General features: G+C 36.1%; 1 protein-coding gene across 2 annotated transcripts in view; it reads left to right on the top strand.

Annotated features, from left to right (window-relative positions):
* The window catches only part of LOC129756781 (chondroitin sulfate synthase 1-like), a 72,488-nt gene that overhangs the window by 42,677 nt on the left and 8,004 nt on the right, over positions 1 to 21,807 (top strand). For both annotated transcript variants that reach the window (XM_055753790.1, XM_055753789.1), the window contains exon 2: positions 6 to 661. In XM_055753790.1, coding sequence (XP_055609765.1) covers positions 526 to 661 — 136 coding nt within the window. In that variant the 5' untranslated portion in view covers positions 6 to 525. The remainder of the gene's footprint in view (positions 1 to 5; positions 662 to 21,807) is intronic.

Below are 21,807 nucleotides of genomic sequence, written 5' to 3'. Positions count from 1 at the left end.
TTCAGCTCAGCAATGACGTCTAATCGGAACCTTCTCGGAAACCAGCGACGGCACCAATTTGGGGTCATCAAATCGGCACCCGGCAGCACCTAATAACAGTCATCTTCCAGTGTTTTATCAATCCGGTTGGCATCTTGCTTGCTGTTAGGGTTGAGGGTTAGGGTTAAGGTGAGCAATTTTTAGTGAGAGCTTACCTTGTCCGGCACAAATGGAAGAAGAGGCTGAGCAGCTGCACTCATCGACGGCGTTTAGTGAAAAGTTCGAACCGGAAGTCCTTCTGGAATCGGTGCCACGATATGATGGTTCCTGGGAAGTTCACCGAAGGACAGAAAATTTGCCTCAAGTGATATCGGATGAAATTTATTTAGAAAATCGGGGCAAAACTGTTGTGTAAATTTTAACAGTGCCAATCTGAAAGAAATGCATTAAAACGAGTGAGAACGAGATTAGTCAAATCTGTGTCGTGTTAAGTGTTAAGTGTCTAGGTTAGGTTGCCAGTTCCAGAATCCCCTCCCTCATCAAATAATGTCACAGAGGAAGAAGATCCTGTACGGACTGTTCGGGATCATCATCGGGCTGTGTGTTGGCGCTCTCTTCCGGAACTATCGCACCCTGGAGATCGTGAGCATGTGCAACTCCATCAACAGTATGAAACAAAAGTGTAAGTATTTAGTATTTTTTCTACATTGTTCTGTTTTACAAAAATTAAGAAATCTTGTATATAACACGTAGGCTTTTTCTATGTGTCACCATCAAGTTAAAACGGATTGTGAAATGACGTCAAATTAAGTACCCAAAGTTTTTTTTGGGGCAAAAATCGTTTGAAGGTAGAAATGAAAAAAAATCCCATATGGATAAAAATTAAAATATGACACAAGACGGATTCCACGCCAAATGGACACGAAGTTGGCACGACCATCTCAGAATTCAATGGAACTTTGTGGGCATAAAGACCTTACCTTGTAAGGCAACTTGGCATATCTAGTTTTCTCAAAAACTATCTAGACTTACAAAAGGCCAACTATTCAGACAAAAATTAAAAAAAAAATAAGCTAAAAAACTATAATGCCTACACAAATATGGTTCATGGAACAGTTTTGAGAAAAACAATGGCTTTGATGGTCAAAAATGGTCAAAATGGTCAAAATTGTCAAAATTGTCAAAATTGTCAAAATTGTCAAAATTGTCAAAATTGTCAAAATTGTCAAAATTGTCAAAATTGTCAAAATTGTCAAAATTGTCAAAATTGTCAAAATTGTCAAAATTGTCAAAATTGTCAAAATTGTCAAAATTGTCAAAATTGTCAAAATTGTCAAAATTGTCAAAATTGTCAAAATTGTCAAAATTGTCAAAATTGTCAAAATTGTCAAAATTGTCAAAATTGTCAAAATCGTCAAAATTGTCAAAATTGTCAAAATTGTCAAAATTGTCAAAATTGTCAAAATTGTCAAAATTGTCAAAATTGTCAAAATTGTCAAAATTGTCAAAATTGTCAAAATTGTCAAAATTGTCAAAATTTTCAAAATTGTCGAAATTGTCAAAATTGTCAAAATTGTCAAAATTGTCAAAATTGTCAAAATTGTCAAAATTGTCAAAATTGTCAAAATTGTCAAAATTGTCAAAATTGTCAAAATTGTCAAAATTGTCAAAATTGTCAAAATTGTCAAAATTGTCAAAATTGTCAAAATTGTCAAAATCGTCAAAATTGTCAAAATTGTCAAAATTGTCAAAATTGTCAAAATTGTCAAAATTGTCAAAATTGTCAAAATTGTCAAAATTGTCAAAATTGTCAAAATTGTCAAAATTGTCAAAATTGTCAAAATTGTCAAAATTGTCAAAATTGTCAAAATTGTCAAAATTGTCAAAATTTTCAAAATTGTCAAAATTGTCAAAATTGTCAAAATTGTCAAAATTGTCAAAATTGTCAAAATTGTCAAAATTGTCAAAATTGTCAAAATTGTCAAAATTGTCAAAATTGTCAAAATTGTCAAAATTGTCAAAATTGTCAAAATTGTCAAAATTGTCAAAATTGTCAAAATTGTCAAAATTGTCAAAATTGTCAAAATTGTCAAAATTGTCAAAATTGTCAAAATTGTCAAAATTGTAAAATTGTCAAAATTGTCAAAATTGTCAAAATTGTCAAAATTGTCAAAATTGTCAAAATTGTCAAAATTGTCAAAATTGTCAAAATTGTCAAAATTGTCAAAATTGTCAAAATTGTCAAAATTGTCAAAATTGTCAAAATTGTCAAAATTGTCAAAATTGTCAAAATTGTCAAAATTGTCAAAATTGTCAAAATTGTCAAAATTGTCAAAATTGTCAAAATTGTCAAAATTGTCAAAATTGTCAAAATTGTCAAAATTGTCAAAATTGTCAAAATTGTCAAAATTGTCAAAATTGTCAAAATTGTCAAAATTGTCAAAATTGTCAAAATTGTCAAAATTGTCAAAATTGTCAAAATTGTCAAAATTGTCAAAATTTTCAAAATTATCAAAATTTTCAAAATTGTCAAAATTGTCAAAATTGTCAGAATTGGCAAAAATGTCAAAGTTGTCAAAATTTTCAAAAAGGTTGATATAAATTGGTATGTTTGCAAAATTGGAGTGTAAATATTTGGAAATAATTTAATTTTTAAGGAAATGATCACACATCAACGAATCAATCACTCAACAGCTTGTAGCAAGTGTCAATTTGAAGGACACTGTTTGAACTTTTTCGAATATTTGAATCTCGTCGGGTGCGAATTGACAAGTGCAAAGGATAAAACGCCGTCTTACATTTTTTTCTTCTGATTCAACAATGTTCAAGTGCATGTGCTTCGCGATTCGAAATAGAAACGAAAAAAAAAAAAACAATTCGCCACAACTGGTTCGAGAAATTCTTGAAATTCTCCCTAACAAACATGCACAGACATAACAGTTCCGATCGGCGGCAGGCATCATTCCTTTTCGCTTTTTGCCTTCCCATCAACCGGGTGCACTTGAGCTTAGAAAATCAAACACAAACAGTCATAATTTGCCCGCCCGAACGAAAGGGAAAATCGACAATTGAGCTCACGTTAATCGCTTCTGCTGACAGCAAAACCAACGTTGTAATCTAGCTAGAGAAATGGTCAGTTTGGATTTGAAGAAAGGAAAAAAAAACGTAAAACATCCGAACTTCCGAGGATTAACAGCCGAACGGTCATAAATTAGACGGCTAATTATTCAACGAGCGAAAATTTACGAGCCCATTGTCTTGACTTTAGAACAAGTTGCCGAACATGAGGTCCATTACTTTTTAGTGGTTGCTGGAATGCGCTGCAAAGCATGAGGGAAAAGAAGGAGGAAAAATGGAAAAACACTCCGATATGGATCCGTGTTTTACAACTGAAATGCACTTTTGGGAAATATGTTTGTGAGGAGGGGATAGCAGTGGATTTGTTTGTACCACTCCGGAGAAAAGATATTAAGACCTCCCAAAGCAATCCAACCGGGTTGCCAAAGATTTTTCTCTAATTTTAAACAAAACACCCCTTCAAACGGAATAAATATTAAGTGGCTTGTGAAATATCTCAGTTAGCAAGTCAGTTGCTTCCTGACCTGATGTCCATGAGTTTAAGCCCAAGAGTTAACATCGACAACTGTACCGGATAAGTTGTTTAGTAACTGCCTGCCAACTGCAGCATTGATATAAAGTTGCAAATGTTATAAAGATGCTAAAACGACTATAATCGCCTGCTTGTCAGACCTGCAGAGACTCAGCCAGTGTACAGCGACTGATGGACCTGTGGATCGTCAGTGGATACTGGACCGTCTCATACGAAAAGACCTTCATAGTGGCGGGCGTCGTGCTCATCTCGGTTTTGTTAGAGGATGACGTCTATTGTTATGACCACAAAGACACGCTCAAGTACGGGAACTCGCAAGAGAGGACTCGATGTCCAGCTGGCAACAGCTGTGGGATAGCTCATCGAGAGGAAGGTGGACCCATCGTTAGATCCCGCACATAGAGAGTTTGTGGTGTTGTAGAGAAGACACCCGAACATGTAGTGTTCGCCTGTTCGAGGTTCGAAGAACCTATCATGACAGTAGATAACGTGGTACAGAAGATGTGCTCGGATTCCACCATTTGGCATGCTGTCAGCAATAGGTTCACCTGGATCATGAATGGCAGTTATTGACTGCCCTGCAAAGAAGTTGGAGTGTGGATGTGGAAGTATCTGAATGTTGTGCATCCGATCCCATGATCACTTCAAAGATAAGACTAAACTTCTGCGCTGAGAAGGTCAGAGGTGCACAGCGAACCTTTGTAAGATACCCTAGTGTCCGGAAGTGACTGAGAAGAGCCACTTCCTACGAGGGAAACTGTGGGAATAAAATATGACCTTGAACCACTGTCGGGGAAACCCACGGGCAGAAAGGCACACGACGTCGGGCGAGCCAATCGAGTTGATGTAGGATGTCGTCATAGCTGGGGAACATCCGATTCGTAGCGTTCAAAAGTCCCGAAGGTGTGCTGTGATTGGCGCGAGTTCAGAATAAGCGACAATCGACCAGCAAATGACGTTTTGGGCCAAAAATCCAAGACTTGTAGTTGGGCCATTGTTCGCGGTAGTATTAAAAGTTATCAAGTTGCCAAGAAGACATTTTATCTGGGGAGGAATCGCTCTGCGTTGGAGTTCATCCTTGAACCCCCACGCATCAACCTGCAAAGTAACTCTTAACGTCAAGTTTGGAACCTCACGACCAGAAGGCGGTGTTATAATGTGGCGAAAAAGCGAGGCGAATCGAGTATCAGGGTGGGCGAAAGAACGATGATGTCCTAGGTCATCGTACGCGGCTACGGGGTAAACGACTCTATATACTCCATACTGTACCAGTAGTGAAAGAAAAGGAATCCGGAAGCGCTAGATTCTAGAATATCCAAGTAAACAAGGAGCCATGCCTCGTAGCAGCTGAGATAATCGTTCTTCAACGCCATTCTGATACCCCATCCTGATTCCTCATAGGATATCGAGGTTTTACCTTGATCCGAAGTTGAGACCGCGTTGTGGTAAGCTTTTGCCTAGGAAGCGCCATCGTTGCAGGCCGCTATAACACCGCAGCCATACTAACTGAAGTCAACTGCGCTTCACACGAGCCAAAGACGCGCCGGGCCCCAACCCACCGAGCGTACCGGGAGTGCCAAGGACTATTAGTCGGAACTACACTCAATTTTGCCCGATATCGTGGGAGCCTACAACCCGCAGCCAAACTAGTGCTGTGTTGGGAACTAACCTCCGACCACCTGCATCTATCACTGAGAGGCATCGCTGTTACGGAGCAGACAGGCTGGTCCACCTATGAAGGCTACTGAGACATGAGGTGGTTCAATCACTTCGTGTCACGAGGTAGGAGCTATCATAAGGGACGTAGTCCCTAGTCTGCCCATGACCCAATACTAAATTGAAAGAACCGGGAATAAAACGTGCATTTTCAAGTGTTTTCTTGGCTAGCCGAATCGTCTTCTAGCTTAAGCCGATCCAGAGGCATATAGAGGGGAGTTTCAGAACCGCCAAAACCACTAGCCGCCACATTTGTTAGGGTTGCTGGTCAAAGAGGCAGAAGAAGATCGGACAACGGTCGGAGTAAATAGACTGACCCTAACGGTGACAGGCTGTCAAGTAGAGTGCGTCAGAGCCCACGGTGGAGGATTCTCCTCCCCTGGGGTATTCTCAACATCAAAGCTGCTGGGATAGCACATGACGTCTTTGCGGATATTATCCGAGTCGATAGAGGAGTGGTCAGACCTCGAATTTTCAAGAAGAGAGGTTTGTGTTGTTAACCCCGATTCTTTATGATGACTAGGATGGGTCATGCAAAGGAGCGGTATGTGTACGTTAACCTCGAGTCAATGCGAAGAGGGTATGAATCCTTAGTCGCTAGAGGAGAGATCTGGCCCGAGTTGCTAAAAGCAGAGGTTTGTGCGGGAACCTCAGGTCATTAGGACAAGTTGTCTGTTCTCGAGTTTCTACAGGAGAATGCAGGCTTTGAATCCTAATGAGGAGAACAATTCTCTGAAATTGTATCATTTCTCCTTATCATCAAGCAAGAGAATTCTCTGCCGAAACATAAATGGTATGTTTTCTCTCTGCTACAATCCCGCGTGACATTTTTCAAGTTGTCGCTCATCACCTCTGAATGCAATCTTTGGAGATCGATTCAAGAGGCGATTCTGAGTGATGTTTTATCCTTTGTTTGTTTCCGAACTAATTTGATTGTAGCGTTCAGCAGGAGAACGATGAAGCAGTTGTTGTAACAGAAAAAATGACGTATACGAATCGCCATACACGTATTTTGACTCTTTCAGAATTCAAAATTGTTCTTAAGTTTTTATAAAACAAAAATAGAAATCATCCTTAGTTAATGATTCATATTCAGATTTGAAGCTACAAAGCTTAATACTTATGGAAAATTCAAACATTAAAAAAACTTAAAAATTAAGTTGAGATAATACATAGAAAAATGTGATAATTAAACATGTAACATATTGCATAGATGAAGAACTTAATGCTCATAATAAAAATTATACTCATACGCTTATGATCTTAGTTTTGTCTTGTTCTTTCACGTGGAAAAGGAATTTTTGATGAAACTCGATCTTTGAAAAATCTGTATCAGATTTATGAAACATCTGTATTTATCTGTATTGGTACTAAAACTTCTGTTTTCTCAATCATTTTTTTCTTTATTTTTATCATGTTTAAGACACATTCAGGACATGTGTTATTTTGTGTACCTGTTGGATATTTGTTTCATTCTTGTAATTTTAGTAAGAATTCATAATTATTCATCTTTTTTAGTTCAAGTCATTTTAAGTCTTCTATTTGTATGTGTTTGTTTTTAAATGTTATGAAACTTTTTTTATTTTTATCGTTTTTGAGTCCTTTATGGATTTCGTATTATTTTTGTTCTGTTTGTTATATTTGATCAATATTCAAGAACCTTAAATCCTATTTATGTTTTTTGTCTTAACTCTATTTATACTGCAAAAGCGGATAATGTCAAGTTAAATTGCTTAAAAAAAATTGCGCCAAAGTTGAACAACATGTGCTGAAATCTAACGGGATTTGTATGTAGATTATAGACGAGGAGTTTTTTTTGCAATCCAACTTTACCGTTGATAACAAATTTGAAACTTTTTAAACATTTCGATCATGATAATAAAATTAAAAAGAATTTCTAAATGCGAATTCAATTTCAAACCAGGAACCATCTCAATAAAATATTCTCAATCGAAATGCAAAACTTGAAATTCAGATCTTGACTGTGATTTATGCATAAATCTATCAAAATAAGCTTAAATTTAACAACTCAAATCTTGAAAGTTATTTTGCTTAAGAATTTAAAGCGGAAAGCGAAATATGAGATATCTCGAAGTTGTTCATATCAAAATGATCCGAAGCACACATTCAAGTCATCAAAATCAGCATTCCAATATACATAAAAATGAGTTTTTTGAGTAACCAAATATATTTGTTCTGTGAAAACAAAAAAATTAAAAATAACGTGACAAGAAAAGACTGGAATTTGAGCTTAACAATCAGTAAATTGAAAAATGCAAATTTGTTTCTACTGGAAAATCCGTTTTCTTCGTCCTATTTATGTTTGCAGTAGTTTTTTTTTTAATTTTTCGTCTGGACGTTAAGAGAATGACTAAAATTACTGGTTTAATAATTAAACAATATTCTGCAATATTCAACATGACATGTTCAGTATTTAAAAAAAAATTATGTTGTTAAGTTCAAATCAGAACGGAAACCATCAAAAATATTGATTCATCATAATGAGAAAAAGAATTTAAATTTAAAGAAATTTTATGTGTATTTATGAGGATGAACTTATTTCAATTAACTGGCTGTCTTTACAATATAAAGTGAAATGTTAAAAAAAAACTTAAATATGCATTATCAACTGCAAATCCTCATAGTGTTTTATGAAATAAATAAAATGTAGTATCATTTATGACTACTTTTTCATTTTAATAAAATTATTTGCGTTTGAAATTTAAGCTTTTATTTATTCCAAAAATTAAAAACTTTTATCTTTGTTCTTTCTCTTTCCTACTTTAAGTAATAAACTTGTATGCTAAAATTACTTATTAATTACTAAAGTAATAAACTTTTATGCTAAAATCAAAAGTTTTAACTGATTACACAAGGCAACAAAATTCAATTTTTTTCAAGGTGCGAAGAATTTGAGACCTAATTTCGACTTATTTGGGGGCGCTGATTCCAAATATACGATTGTTTCCGAGTTCTAAATTAGGTAGAATTTTTTTTTGGAATCACCAACTTTCCCGAAATTTTTATTTTTTTAATTTATACCAATTTTGCAAATAACGGTTATTTTGAAGAAATTTTTATGAAGATTCAAACTTAATAAATTGTTTGTTTAATGAGGTTAAAACTTTTATATCAAATGCCTACAGATTTTTTAAAATTTTATTGTTTTGTTTATTTAATAATTTGAAACCACCCGAGTCAAATCTTGAACGATTTCAGAAATAATAGAAATGTTTTCTATTCAAATTCATAAAAACGGTGAAAATTCATTTTTTAAATCATTGATTCTCTGAATATTTAGGCAAGATCTGAATCTTTGATTGAATGAAAAATTCAAAATCTGTTTTTAGTTTCCCAATTGGTTTAATATTTTACCTGTGATGAAAGATCGATTTTATTTCAGAACTGATCCATTGTATAATTTCCATACACCGTATCACAAATTCATTTGAATTCAAGACGCCAAAATTTTTCAAATATTTTTATTGAATCATAAAAACCAAAAATGCGAAATGAGTGAATTGATGAAGCATACTATTTGTTATACTGTATGTGATTATTATGCTTCATGTTTCGTATCTGATCTGAACTTAAGCTATTCCTATTTCAAATTTAATAAGAAAAACTAACAAAACACACACAAAACAAAAAAACTTAAGGGAAAGCGATTTCATATGAATTGGTTTACTGTAATTTATGCGGCGCTTGCTTCTATCACTCGAGAAACTTGTATTTTCTATTCTTTTTAAGGACAGTTATCTTTTGATGCTACCCTCTTTTTTTTTAAATTATGCTAAATATTGAGTCGCCGCGACTCATATGTCCCCCTTCATGTGAAGTTCACACTGTGAACACTTAAAGTAAACCGGCAAAATAACTTGTAAAAATTAATTTTAAAATTTACCATGAAATTAACAGATCATTTTAATTTATTTTTTTCTAAAAAATCTGTACAAATCTGTATTTGTTATTTGTTATTTGTATCTTATCTGCATTTGTATCTTATCTGCATTGGTGTTGAAATTTCTGTATAATACAGAAAAATCTGTATATATGACAGCGTTGATCCTGAGCTGCATATCTTGGGTCACATATATTTTAATGTTTTATACACATTTAGAACTTGAAATACGTTTCTCCTATCTGTAAAGTTTTCTTATGCCAAATGATGAGTTATGGAAAAAAATTTGTCCATTTTTTTTTCAATCCCATATCTATATCTATAAATATAAAAATGAATGTTTGTCTGTCTGTCTGTTCCCTATAGACTCGGAAACTACTGAACCGATCATCGTGAAACTTAGCATCTGAGGGTTTTTGGGGCTGGGGATGGTTTCTATAATAGTCGATTTTTTCCAATCCCATATTCTAAATACATATATAAGGAATTTTGCCGAAACATTCGCGAGCCAGTTATAGGAATTATTCGATCATACACAACTATCTTTTTTATTTCCTCATCTGAAATTGCATTAAAAAAACTAAACGAATTGTGAAATTTTAGTTTTCAGTCAACTGATAAACATTGTACGTTATCTAGTACGTTTTTCTAGTCTAGATTTTCTACAATTTTTCAAAATCCAAAAAAAAAACTTTTTTTAAAACAATCAGAACTTGGAGTAATAAATTTATTTTAAAAAAAATGCCTAATGATACTTGTAGTGATACATGTAGAAAACCTTTCCATTTTTATTTTCATTTTTTATAATAAAGAAATTATGAAGCAAAGAAAAGAAGTTGCCCATGATGCCTGACACTCCCCAGCAATATGATCGACCATTTTTTCTTAATCGTGAGTAATTTGCAACTCCCTTAATGCTCCTGGACATGTATGTATGTATGTATGTATGTATATATGTATGTATGTATGTATGTATGTATGTTGGTAATCCACCATGGGTGCACGGATTCACCGCAGTTTCTGCCCAAGTATGTGCTCACATGCATTCTTTAGATTTTTAAGTTCGACACATCTCCAATGCAGCGCGCCACCATACCCGGACCCCATGGCTTCGTATGAATTGTTATGGAGTGAATGTATTGCGTGTGTTGATGTAGGTGTATTTTTGATGAACGAGTCAATCAGGTGGGCTAGTTTACTTACAGGTATTCCGACGTCCGTGTATATACCTGGCCAGCTGGCAACTGATTGAACATCCTTATAATATAGTCAGTTATATGAGGAAACACATCTTACCTGTCGGCCACTCATGGGATTCGAACCCAAAAGTTTTCTTGCCGATACCGCGAATCGAACCCAGTACGCCTAGCATACCAAAACCAGACTCGCGTCAGTCTATCCGCTAGACCACATCGGCGCTAACTCCCTTAATGCTCCTGGACATAGACAAAAAAGACTAATTATTCATGAAGATTTGACAAGTAAATTTGACATTATACTGAGACAATTTGGGATCATTTATGAATTTCTTAAACCCTGGGGTGTCAGAAGCTTTGTTTTGGAAGCAAGGAAGGAAGAAAAATTATGTTGATTTTTCAGAACGAAAAGTGCAATTTTCCCATACTAACCAAAAACTTTTAGGCTAAAAGTTTGAATTTACTCATGTTAAAGTTTCTGAAAAAATCTGCATAAAATTGATGAATTTTGGAGCAGAACAAATCTTTTAAGTCCCCGCGGGTTTAGAAATTCAGAAATGACCCCGAATCGACTAGTTAAAAACACAACATTAATTGTTGTTTTTCTTCGGCACAAAATAAAATTTTTGGCTTTTAATCACTTCACGTCACTACTCGCTTCATTGCACGGTTCCAAATAAACCAAAACAGGTTATTAACTCCATAAAACTTCCAACAAATGATGTTCGTTATTGAATAAAATTCCATTGATTTATGAAATAATGGTTTGAATAATCATCGTTTCCTTCGAAATAATGAAAATCAAACCCACATGCTCCGATTAGTTTGTGCCTTGAAGCGTCACTGGCTCATGCGCCCCATGGAATTTAAACCTAAGCCTTAGAAGCAAGACCGTTCTGGAGATCGGTCCAGCAATTTTCTCATCAGCTACAATTTAAACTACCCCAAACAAGAAGATCGTCGCCGTCGTCGGCGTCGTTCGCTAAGCTGGAACTCGAAGCTCGATGATTCCTTAGGACTAAGGAGAAATATCTGGACGTTTAAGTGTGTTTGTATCCAGGAGACGACTTGACGCTTGATTTGCAGTCCAGAGGGCCAATTTTCTCATCAAGTCTGATGCGTCCGCCGGGATTGGTTTCAGCTTTGATTTGCTTCGTTTTGGCTTGCGTTGTATGTATTTTTTTTAAGCCGGGGATAGTTTCATGTTAAGTTCACCAGTTATGTTTAGCTCCATACCAAAGATTACGAAGTGGATGGACTTCTTAACCCGGGGATTAATGGACATGCCTTGTGCGTTGGAATTTTTGTGGGGGGATTTCGTCATTTAAGCTGGGCTGATTTTTTTTTTAAAGGTTTAGCTTCGGAAGAATGCCGCTTGTTTTGACAAACAGTGCTGCTGCGAAGGTTTTCCAGCATTAGCAGATAAGTTAATCGACTACAACCTAGACATCTGGAACGTCTCCACTTTTGTAGTTGTGATGTAACTTCTTGAATGCTCAGTTCAGTTCAGCTGTACTAGATACTTGTCTATTCTGGAAATAAGTGAGGGGGCGAATACCTTCAAACCTTCTAAGCATATCTTGTGCTTTTCTGAAACCGTTCTTGAATGGAACGGCTAATTCCACTACAATGTCCGACAAGAGGGCCAGAATTGGAACGGATCGGATTCGCTTGAGTCACACACGAATTGAGTGCATCCGATTTATTCAATCAACGAGGCCAGCCAAGTCGAGAGCCGAGATTTCTTGTATCTTCCAAGAGAGACCCGTAGCTGGGGCAAGTTCAGAAAGTGCAAGTGGAATATTGTCATGCGTCTCAAGATAGGGATCTCGATGTCAACGACTACAGTCCGGTTTGCATACTTTCCAATCTTGGCCATCACATGGAATACGACATACAAAAAAAAACGGGAAAAATACTGCGAGAACATGGCAATCAAGCGGATCTCTTGAGACGGAAAGCGAGAATGATCGTTCAATCTGTGCGAGTCAGACAAGCTGCCAACTAAAGCCGACTTTAGTTTGGCCCTAAATCTGATGCAGTCTCAAGTGCACGGCAACGCATTAACTCATAAACGCCACATGTGCTGCGCTTCGAGACTTCCTGGAAGAACTCTTTTTTTTTTACTCGCTGGTTGGTTCGATGCATTATGCTCTCGGACTCCGTCTGGGAACAAACGTGTGTGGTGCGGAAAATTCCCAAGAGATCGGGTTTCGGAAATATTGCGGGATGGCAGTGTTGCACTTTTTGAGGATTTTTAAATATTTACATCGCTATAGCTTTTTTTTGAACATCTTCAATTTATATGCTTTCTAAGAAACCTTAAAGCAAACAAATTACTGATCTAGAGTAAAGATTACTGTAAAGCAAAAGTCTGTCAAAATAAATAAAAACTATAGCTATAAGCTACGGAATCCTTGACAGGATCCATATTTCGACATAATTCAAGAAAACCTTGCGTTACCAGTGAAAAACAACGAATATTAATACAACAATATTAATAAATAAACACCACAAGAAAAGATGGAATGCTCTATATAGCAATATTCATCATTTATAACTTTTGTTTCGCACACTGTGGACAATAGAAAATTCATTAGCAGAGAAATGACACTTTTGGAAACATAAGTGCAGCGGTGCAGTTATCTGAAAATTAACTTCATTTCATGAATAACCTGAAAACTAGCAAATCAATTTCTATCGATAGTAAAAAAAATCATTCTCAACTTTATCCAATTTTTGCAGCAAAAAGTAGTCAATCATGTTAGTTAAAGCACTACACAGCCCGTTCGATTTTGGCAAAGTTCAATTTTGGCTTCTTCAGTTTAAACCGCTTTAAAGAGATTTTATAGTCTTAGGCATCGAAAGGGGAGATCAACCTTCTTTTGTAATTATGAGTCAGGAAGTGCACCACAATCCCGAAAAAAAAGATGTTACTATCCCGAATGACTGTAACTTCATAAAACGGAGAGTTGATGAGAGTAGCAAAAAAAACATTATTCTTTATTTTACTGCTTAAAACTATCATAATTTTGCCAAGAAATAAATTTTATGCTGAAATGAACACATTTGTTCCAGATAAGTTTATCATTGACTAGTGTGCCTACTGCATCGTTAATAAACGACTATAAAATCGCAAAAAAAAAAGAATTTGGACGCTTTTTTTACTCACTTAAACTAGCAAGCTAATGGGTGAAAATGTATGAAATATTCAGAAAAAAATGAAAAAAATATGTTCACGATTCAAATAAGGATTATTTTCTACTTTTGTAAACTCGATTAAAATTTTAGATTTCAGATTGTCCCTTTGATTTTGGATCTGCATTTTATGTAGATGGTGTTAAATGAATTTTTCAGCTGAATTTTTACCTGAGTATAAAAAAACAAGTTCAAAAACCATTATTTATAATTTTAAATTTTATAATTTAAATCCTGTGATTGAAGTTTTCAAAATTGAAATCTAGATTTTTCAAAAACCTAAATCTAAACTCCAGATAAGAATTCCTATTAATTTGAAACCAAGAAGCGAAATTTGTATCAGAAACCCTTAATCAGAAATCTTATTTTTGATTCTGAATTCATGGTTTTCAATTTGATTTTTTAATTTTATTTTTTTGTAATTGAATTTTTACATTTGAATAAAATTGTGAATGATAAAATTATTTTACATTTTTCAATTTCGGGATGAATGATCCTACTTGGTTGAAAATCCCTGAGAGATAATCATTTTTCAATTTTGGACTCATAAAACTTTCTTATTTTTCAACTTTGCATATACATAAGTTTAGGATAAAAATTTCAGATTCAAGTCTTAAAAATGGTTTAAATTTTAAATATTTTCTATTTATATTCCAAAATTGTGAGGTTCGTGTATGAAAAATTAATCACATTTTAGTTTGTAATGCAACACCATTCTATATCAATGATGAACCAAACTGAAAATCAAAAACAATAAACTGAATACCAACTAGATATTTTTCCGCTAGTATCCAAGCTGGACAAATCCAGCCAATTTTATCCTAAAACCTTGCGGAATTATGGCATATTGTTTCAAAGTTTTCCCAAAAATCTGGCCAATATGCAGGCAATTTTCGGAATTATTTCATTAAAATTATGAAGAAAAACGCATGGAAAACTGTTTTTCATAAACACATCAGAGATTCCGAATCATATTTAAAGCTTCCTAAAAATCGAGAAGGTTTATTTTGACAAAATTTGTTGAAAAAAGGGATCTGGACGCAAGTAACAAAATTCCTAGAACTCAATTGAAATTTTCGTTTGACTTTGCAAATAGAGTTCTTAAATCTGGTCAAAATCTAGACAATCTGGTAAGCTTAGTCTAACTTTAAAGCGATTAAATATTTGGGACTCATTACTATCAACAAGTGAGAAATTTTTTGAAAACTGTTGTAGAATTGTGGATCTAGAATGAGATTTTGAGGTTCTGGAGTCGAGATTGTTACACTATTGTTACTCTTGAATCATTTTCATTGGTTATCAAAAATTGATTAGAATTTCAAATTTTATGTTTTTTAAAAAAATTCACTTGGTATTTTTCGACCTTCAGGGGGGGGGGGGGGGGGGGGGGTGGAGGGGTTCAACCCAATTTTGTCTTTGTGGAAATAACTTTGTTCACCTCTAATCAGATTTCCCGAATCCCGGAAACCTTGAAAATGGCCGGGATATGGACACTCTATGCCGAATACATCGATTATTTTATATTACATTTTATCAATGTCATTTATTTTCTTAATATCCTTCTGAATATCTCTACAATTACCTACACATGGAACCAAACTTCGTAAGTGAAAATCTCTTGTTACAAGATTTGCAAAAATGTTTAAAACAGTAACCTAACAGTTTGAGGTATAAGATTTTGCACGAACTGGTGAAAATTCAGAATTATTTTACCAGACCGCTCCCTTTTTTTTTTAAGGAGTTCTCATCCAGAATAGTTCAGGCAGGGGAAAATGTACATATTTTTTGTTTTCAGAAAAAAATCAAAAGTAAAAATCTGTTTTTTAGCAAATTGTTGAAAAATCGTTTCATAAGCAGCTAAAAAAAGTTTAACAAAATAGATACTTCAAAACTAGGTTTTTTTAATTAAGGTTGATTTGCAAGAAAATCGTTTCAATAGGTATGGTATTTTAATACAAGTTTAAGAACGTTTCATCAGACATTATCATGCTTATTTTGACATGCGCTTAACGCCAACATAGATTGGAAACAGATCCTTGATTTTTTTGCTCATTATTTGATAATTCTCTTGAAGTTTATTAATTTTTTTTTTATGAAAACATCAATTTTGGGTCTGATATTATTGAAGTATCAGTGGATTTTCAAAAAAAAAAATTACATGGTTGTAAATAGGTAAAATTAATGTTGTTTTGATTTAGTTCGAAAAATTATAATACAATATCTTATATTTGTGATGTTCCAACTCACAAAGCTTCAATTGCAGTAATTTTTGGTTTTGTTTAAATTAAATTTTACATTTTTCTGTCAAAAATGTTTGTAAAGAATAAAGCACCAGGATGCTGTATACACTAGAGGTAAAAAATACTAAGTAAAATTTTGTTAGCTGAAATTATAAAAACTAATGTTTGGATGGATGAAATTTTGGAAATTGGAAAACACGTGATGCTAAACAACCATATTTCGGCATATGAAAACGAGATTTAAAAAGTGAATTTTTGATTTGCATTTAGAAGCATTTAAGCCCAGACTGGTAAGTGAATTATAAAAATATTTATAAAAAAAATTGGATGATTGTCCTAAAAATATTTTTAAACCAACAGTACTGGTATAGGATGATAAAAGCAATATAAATTTTGTAGGTGATATCATCAAGCCAATCCGTCAAACTGGTAAAGTTTTATACGGCATCGAAATTTTCTTTTTATAATTTGGATTGTTGAAACTTGTTTTCATCAACTATTTTTGTCATTTAACATTTATGATATTTGAAGAAATAAGAAATTAAGATATTTGAAGATGTAGACAATTCAAAGTAATTAATGGACACAAATAAGTGTATAACTATGTTATCAAAAGTTTTTTTTTCATGTTGATTCTGTTCTCGTTGAGAAGCTTTCTGTAGCTTGATGGTTCACTTTTCTAATAGTTTTGAGTCTTTCTTAAATCCTTTTTTTCCTCTTCAAACTACTTGTTTGCATCGATTGCTTCTGTGATTTCGTCAATACGGGTTCCAGCCGATGGAACAGGACAATTTTTTTTGTAGTTAAGATGTTTATTTTTCTTTGTGAGGTCGAAGATAACTTTAAGAGCTGTGAAAAATCATCTGCTTTGCAAGTTTGATACATGTTCAATGATAAAATAAAATAGAAATAAAACGGAATTAGATAACTTTCTTGGCAAAAAATACACCTTTGAGTGGTTTTCTATCGTGTAGAGGTTTCTCATATTGGTCTTTGATTTGAGGACGAATTGACATCTTTGGACTATCATTGCCCATTACATGTGACGAATTTCAATTCTCCTGGTTTAAGGCAGACTCCAAGAAATTTTTCTGTTGTTCTTCAATCATTATTGGAAGATCAATAATTTTAATATGCTCTGCTTTGAGCAGCTTTTCAACTGAAACCCGTGTCATATAATCTGATAGTGGAGTTACAGGCTATATGCGCCTATTGATCAGAATACAGATATTATCGAATATATTAGCAATTAAGTACAGTAAGGTTTTTTTTTACACTGATATACGTACCGCGTAAAAAAAAACCGTGTAAAAAAAAACCGTGTTAATTCCCGAAAACCGTGTAAAAAAAAAACCGTGCTAATTCCCGAAAACCGTGTAAAAAAAAACCGTGTTAATTCCCGAAAACCGTGTAAAAAAAGACCAATCGAATTCTGCAGCTCTGAAGTTCTGGCACTTAAGACCTGAGACCTGAGATTTGAGACTTGAGACCTGGACTTGAGAATGTAGACTAGAGACATGAGACCTGAGACCTAAGTCCACATTAGACCTGAGACCTGAGACTAGAAACCTAAGACATAAAACACGAGACCTGACACCTGAGACATGGGACATGAGACCTGAGACATGAGACTTGAGACTTAAGACATGACACCTGAGACCTGAGACATGAGACATGAGACATGAGACATGAGGCATGAGACATGAGGCATGAGATATGAGACCTGAGACCTGAGACATGAGACATAAGACATGAGACATAAGACATGAGACTTGAGGTATGAGACAAGAGCCATGAAAGATGAGACCTGAGACATGAGACTTTAGACTTGAGACAAGCTACTAGTGTTTTTACCGCGAAAAATTAGATTAGCTCCGATTTCAACTGGCGACCCCTCTAGTGAAAGGGTTTGACTTGTAGGTAACGAAAAATAGTGTCGCGAAATCGCTAGTACAGGCTACTAGTGTTAGTATCGCGGAAAATTAGTTTAGCTCCGATTTCAACTTTCGACCGGTCAAGTGAAAGGGTTTGATTTGTAGGTAACGAAAAATAGTGTCGCGACTTCGCTAGTACAAGCTACTAGGATTAGTACCGCGAGAAATTAGCTTAGCTCCGATTTAGACATGCGACCCCTCTAGTGAAAGGGTTTGACTTCTAGGTGACGAAAAATAGTGTCGCGTGTTCGCTAGTACAAGTTACTAGTGTTAGTACCGCGAGATATTAGTTTAGCTCCGATTTCAACTTGCAACCCCTCTAGTGAAAGGGTTTGACTTCTAGGTGACGACAAATAGTGTCGCGACTTCGCTAGTACAAGCTACTAGGATTAGTACCGCGAGAAATTAGTTAAGCTCCGATTTCAACTTGCAACCCCTCTAGTGAAAGGGTTTGACTTCTAGGTAACGAAAAATAGTGTCGCGAAATCGCTAGTACAAGCTACTAGTGTTAGTATCGCGGAAAATTAGTTTAGCTCCGATTTCAACTTTCGACCGGTCAAGTGAAAGGGTTTGATTTGTAGGTAACGAAAAATAGTGTCGCGACTTCGCTAGTACAAGCTACTAGGATTAGTACCGCGAGAAATTAGCTTAGCTCCGATTTAGACATGCGACCCCTCTAGTGAAAGGGTTTGACTTCTAGGTGACGAAAAATAGTGTCGCGTGTTCGCTAGTACAAGTTACTAGTGTTAGTACCGCGAGATATTAGTTTAGCTCCGATTTCAACTTGCAACCCCTCTAGTGAAAGGGTTTGACTTCTAGGTGACGACAAATAGTGTCGCGACTTCGCTAGTACAAGCTATTAGGATTAGTACCGCGAGAAATTAGTTAAGCTCCGATTTCAACTTGCGACCCCTCTAGTGAAAGGGTTTGACTTGTAGGTGACGAAAAATAGTGTCGCGTGTTCGCTAGTACAAGCTACAATTGTTAGTACCGCGAGAAATTAGTTTAGCTCCGATTTCAATTTTCGACCGGTCGAATGAAAGGGTTTGACTTCTAGGTGACGAAAAATAGTGTCGCGTGTTCGCTAGTACAAGCTACTAGGATTAGTACCGCGAGAAATTAGTTAAGCTCCGACTTCAACTTGTGACCCCTCTAGTGAAAGGGTTTGACTTGTAGGTGACGAAAAATAGTGTCGCGTGTTCGCTAGTACAAGCTACTATTGTTAGTACCGCGAGAAATTAGTTTAGCTCCGATTTCAATTTTCGACCGGTCGAATGAAAGGGTTTGACTTCTAGGTGACGAAAAATAGTGTCGCGTGTTCGCTAGTACAAGCTACTAGGATTAGTACCGCGAGAAATTAGTTAAGCTCCGACTTCAACTTGTGACCCCTCTAGTGAAAGGGTTTGACTTGTAGGTAACGAAAAATAGTGTTGCGTGTTCGCTAGTACAAGCTTCTAGTGTTAGTACCGCGAGAAATTAGTTAAGCTCTGATTTCAACTTGCGACCCCTCTAGTGAAAGGGTTTCACTTGTGGGTGACGAAAAATAGTGTCAAACCCTTTCACTTGAACGGTTGAAAGTTGAAATCGGAGCTAAACTAATTTCTCGCGGTACTAACACTAGTAGCTTGTACTAGCGAAGTCGAGACACTATTTTTCGTGACCTACAAGTCAAACCCTTTCACTAGAGGGGTCGCAAGTTGAAATCGGAGCTAAACTAATTTCTCGCGGTACTAATCCTAGTAGCTTGTACTAGCGAACACGCGACACTATTTTTCGTCACCTAGAAGTCAAACCCTTTCATTCGATCGGTCGAAAGTTGAAATCGGAGCTAAACTAATTTCTCGCGGTACTAATCCTAATAGCTTGTACTAGCGAAGTCGCGACACTATTTTTCGTCACCTGCAAGTCAACCCCTTTCACTTGACCGGTCGAAAATTGAAATCGGAGCTAAACTAATTTCTCGCGGTACTAACACTAGTAGCTTGTACTAGCGAAGTCGCGACACTATTTTTCGTGACCTACAAGTCAAACCCTTTCACTAGAGGGGTCGCAAGTTGAAATCGGAGCTTAACTAATTTCTCGCGGTACTAATCCTAGTAGCTTGTACTAGCGAACACGCGACACTTTTTTTCGTCACCTAGAAGTCAAACCCTTTCATTCGACCGGTCGAAAGTTGAAATCGGAGCTAAACTAATTTCTCGCGGTACTAACACTAGTAGCTTGTACTAGCGAAGTCGAGACACTATTTTTCGTGACCTACAAGTCAAACCCTTTCACTAGAGGGGTCGCAAGTTGAAATCGGAGCTAAACTAATTTCTCGCGGTACTAATCCTAGTAGCTTGTACTAGCGAACACGCGACACTATTTTTCGTCACCTAGAAGTCAAACCCTTTCATTCGATCGGTCGAAAGTTGAAATCGGAGCTAAACTAATTTCTCGCGGTACTAATCCTAGTAGCTTGTACTAGCGAAGTCGCGACACTATTTTTCGTCACCTGCAAGTCAACCCCTTTCACTTGACCGGTCGAAAATTGAAATCGGAGCTAAACTAATTTCTCGCGGTACTAACACTAGTAGCTTGTACTAGCGAAGTCGCGACACTATTTTTCGTGACCTACAAGTCAAACCCTTTCACTAGAGGGGTCGCAAGTTGAAATCGGAGCTTAACTAATTTCTCGCGGTACTAATCCTAGTAGCTTGTACTAGCGAACACGCGACACTTTTTTTCGTCACCTAGAAGTCAAACCCTTTCATTCGACCGGTCGAAAGTTGAAATCGGAGCTAAACTAATTTCTCGCGGTACTAATCCTAGTAGCTTGTACTAGCGAAGTCGCGACACTATTTTTCGTCACCTGCAAGTCAACCCCTTTCACTTGACCGGTCGAAAATTGAAATCGGAGCTAAACTAATTTCTCGCGGTACTAACACTAGTAGCTTGTACTAGCGAAGTCGCGACACTATTTTTCGTGACCTACAAGTCAAACCCTTTCACTAGAGGGGTCGCAAGTTGAAATCGGAGCTTAACTAATTTCTCGCGGTACTAATCCTAGTAGCTTGTACTAGCGAACACGCGACACTATTTTTCGTCACCTAGAAGTCAAACCCTTTCATTCGACCGGTCGAAAGTTGAAATCGGAGCTAAACTAATTGCTCGCGGTACTAACAATAGTAACTTGTACTAGCTAAGTCGCGACACTTATTTTCGTCATCTACAAGTCAAACCCTTTCACTTGACCGGTCGAAAGTTGAAATCGGAGCTTAACTAATTTCTCGCGGTACTAACACTAGTAGCTTGTACTAACGAAGTCGCGACACTATTTTTCGTCACCCACAAGTCAAACCCTTTCACTAGAGGGGTCGCATGTTGAAATCGGAGCGAAGCTTATTTTTCGCGGTACTAATACTAGCAGCTTGTCTCCGGTCTCAGGTCCAAAGTCTCATGTCTCAGGCCTCAGGTCTCATGTTTTATGGCTCTTGTCTCATGCCTTAGGTCTCATGTCTTATGTCTTATGTCTCATGCCTCATGTCTCATGTCTCATGTCTCATGTCCCATGTTTCAGGTCTAAAGTCTCATGTTTCATGGTTCTTGTCTCATGCCTCAGGTCTCAGGTCTCAGGTCTGATGTCTCATGCTAAGGTCTCAAGTCTAATATCCCTTGTCTCAGGTTCCAGGACTCAGGTCTCATGTCTAATTTCTAATGTTTCATGCCTCAGGTCTCATGTCTCATGTCTCATGTCTCATGTCTCATGTCTCAAGTCTCAGATCTCAGGTCTCAGGTCTCAAGTCTCAGGTCTCAGGTCTCAGGTCCCAGGTCTCAGGTCCCAGGTCTCAGGTCTCATGTATCATGTTCTTTGTCTAAGAGATAAGATTTTCCCAACTTCAAAAAGATTCTAAGTGTTTTCCTTTGAAAAGGACTTAGAATATTTTCTCTCAAAAACCGTGTTAATTCGCGAAAACCGTGTAAAAAAAAACCGTGTTAATTCCCGAAAACCGTGTAAAAAAAGCCGTGTAAAAAAAAACCGCGTAAAAAAAAA

This window comes from Uranotaenia lowii, chromosome 3 (genome assembly GCF_029784155.1).
Source record: "Uranotaenia lowii strain MFRU-FL chromosome 3, ASM2978415v1, whole genome shotgun sequence".
Classification (NCBI taxonomy): Eukaryota; Metazoa; Arthropoda; class Insecta; order Diptera; family Culicidae; genus Uranotaenia; species Uranotaenia lowii.
The sequence above is the reverse complement of the archived record's forward strand: the minus strand, read 5'-3'. Positions and strand labels throughout refer to the sequence as shown.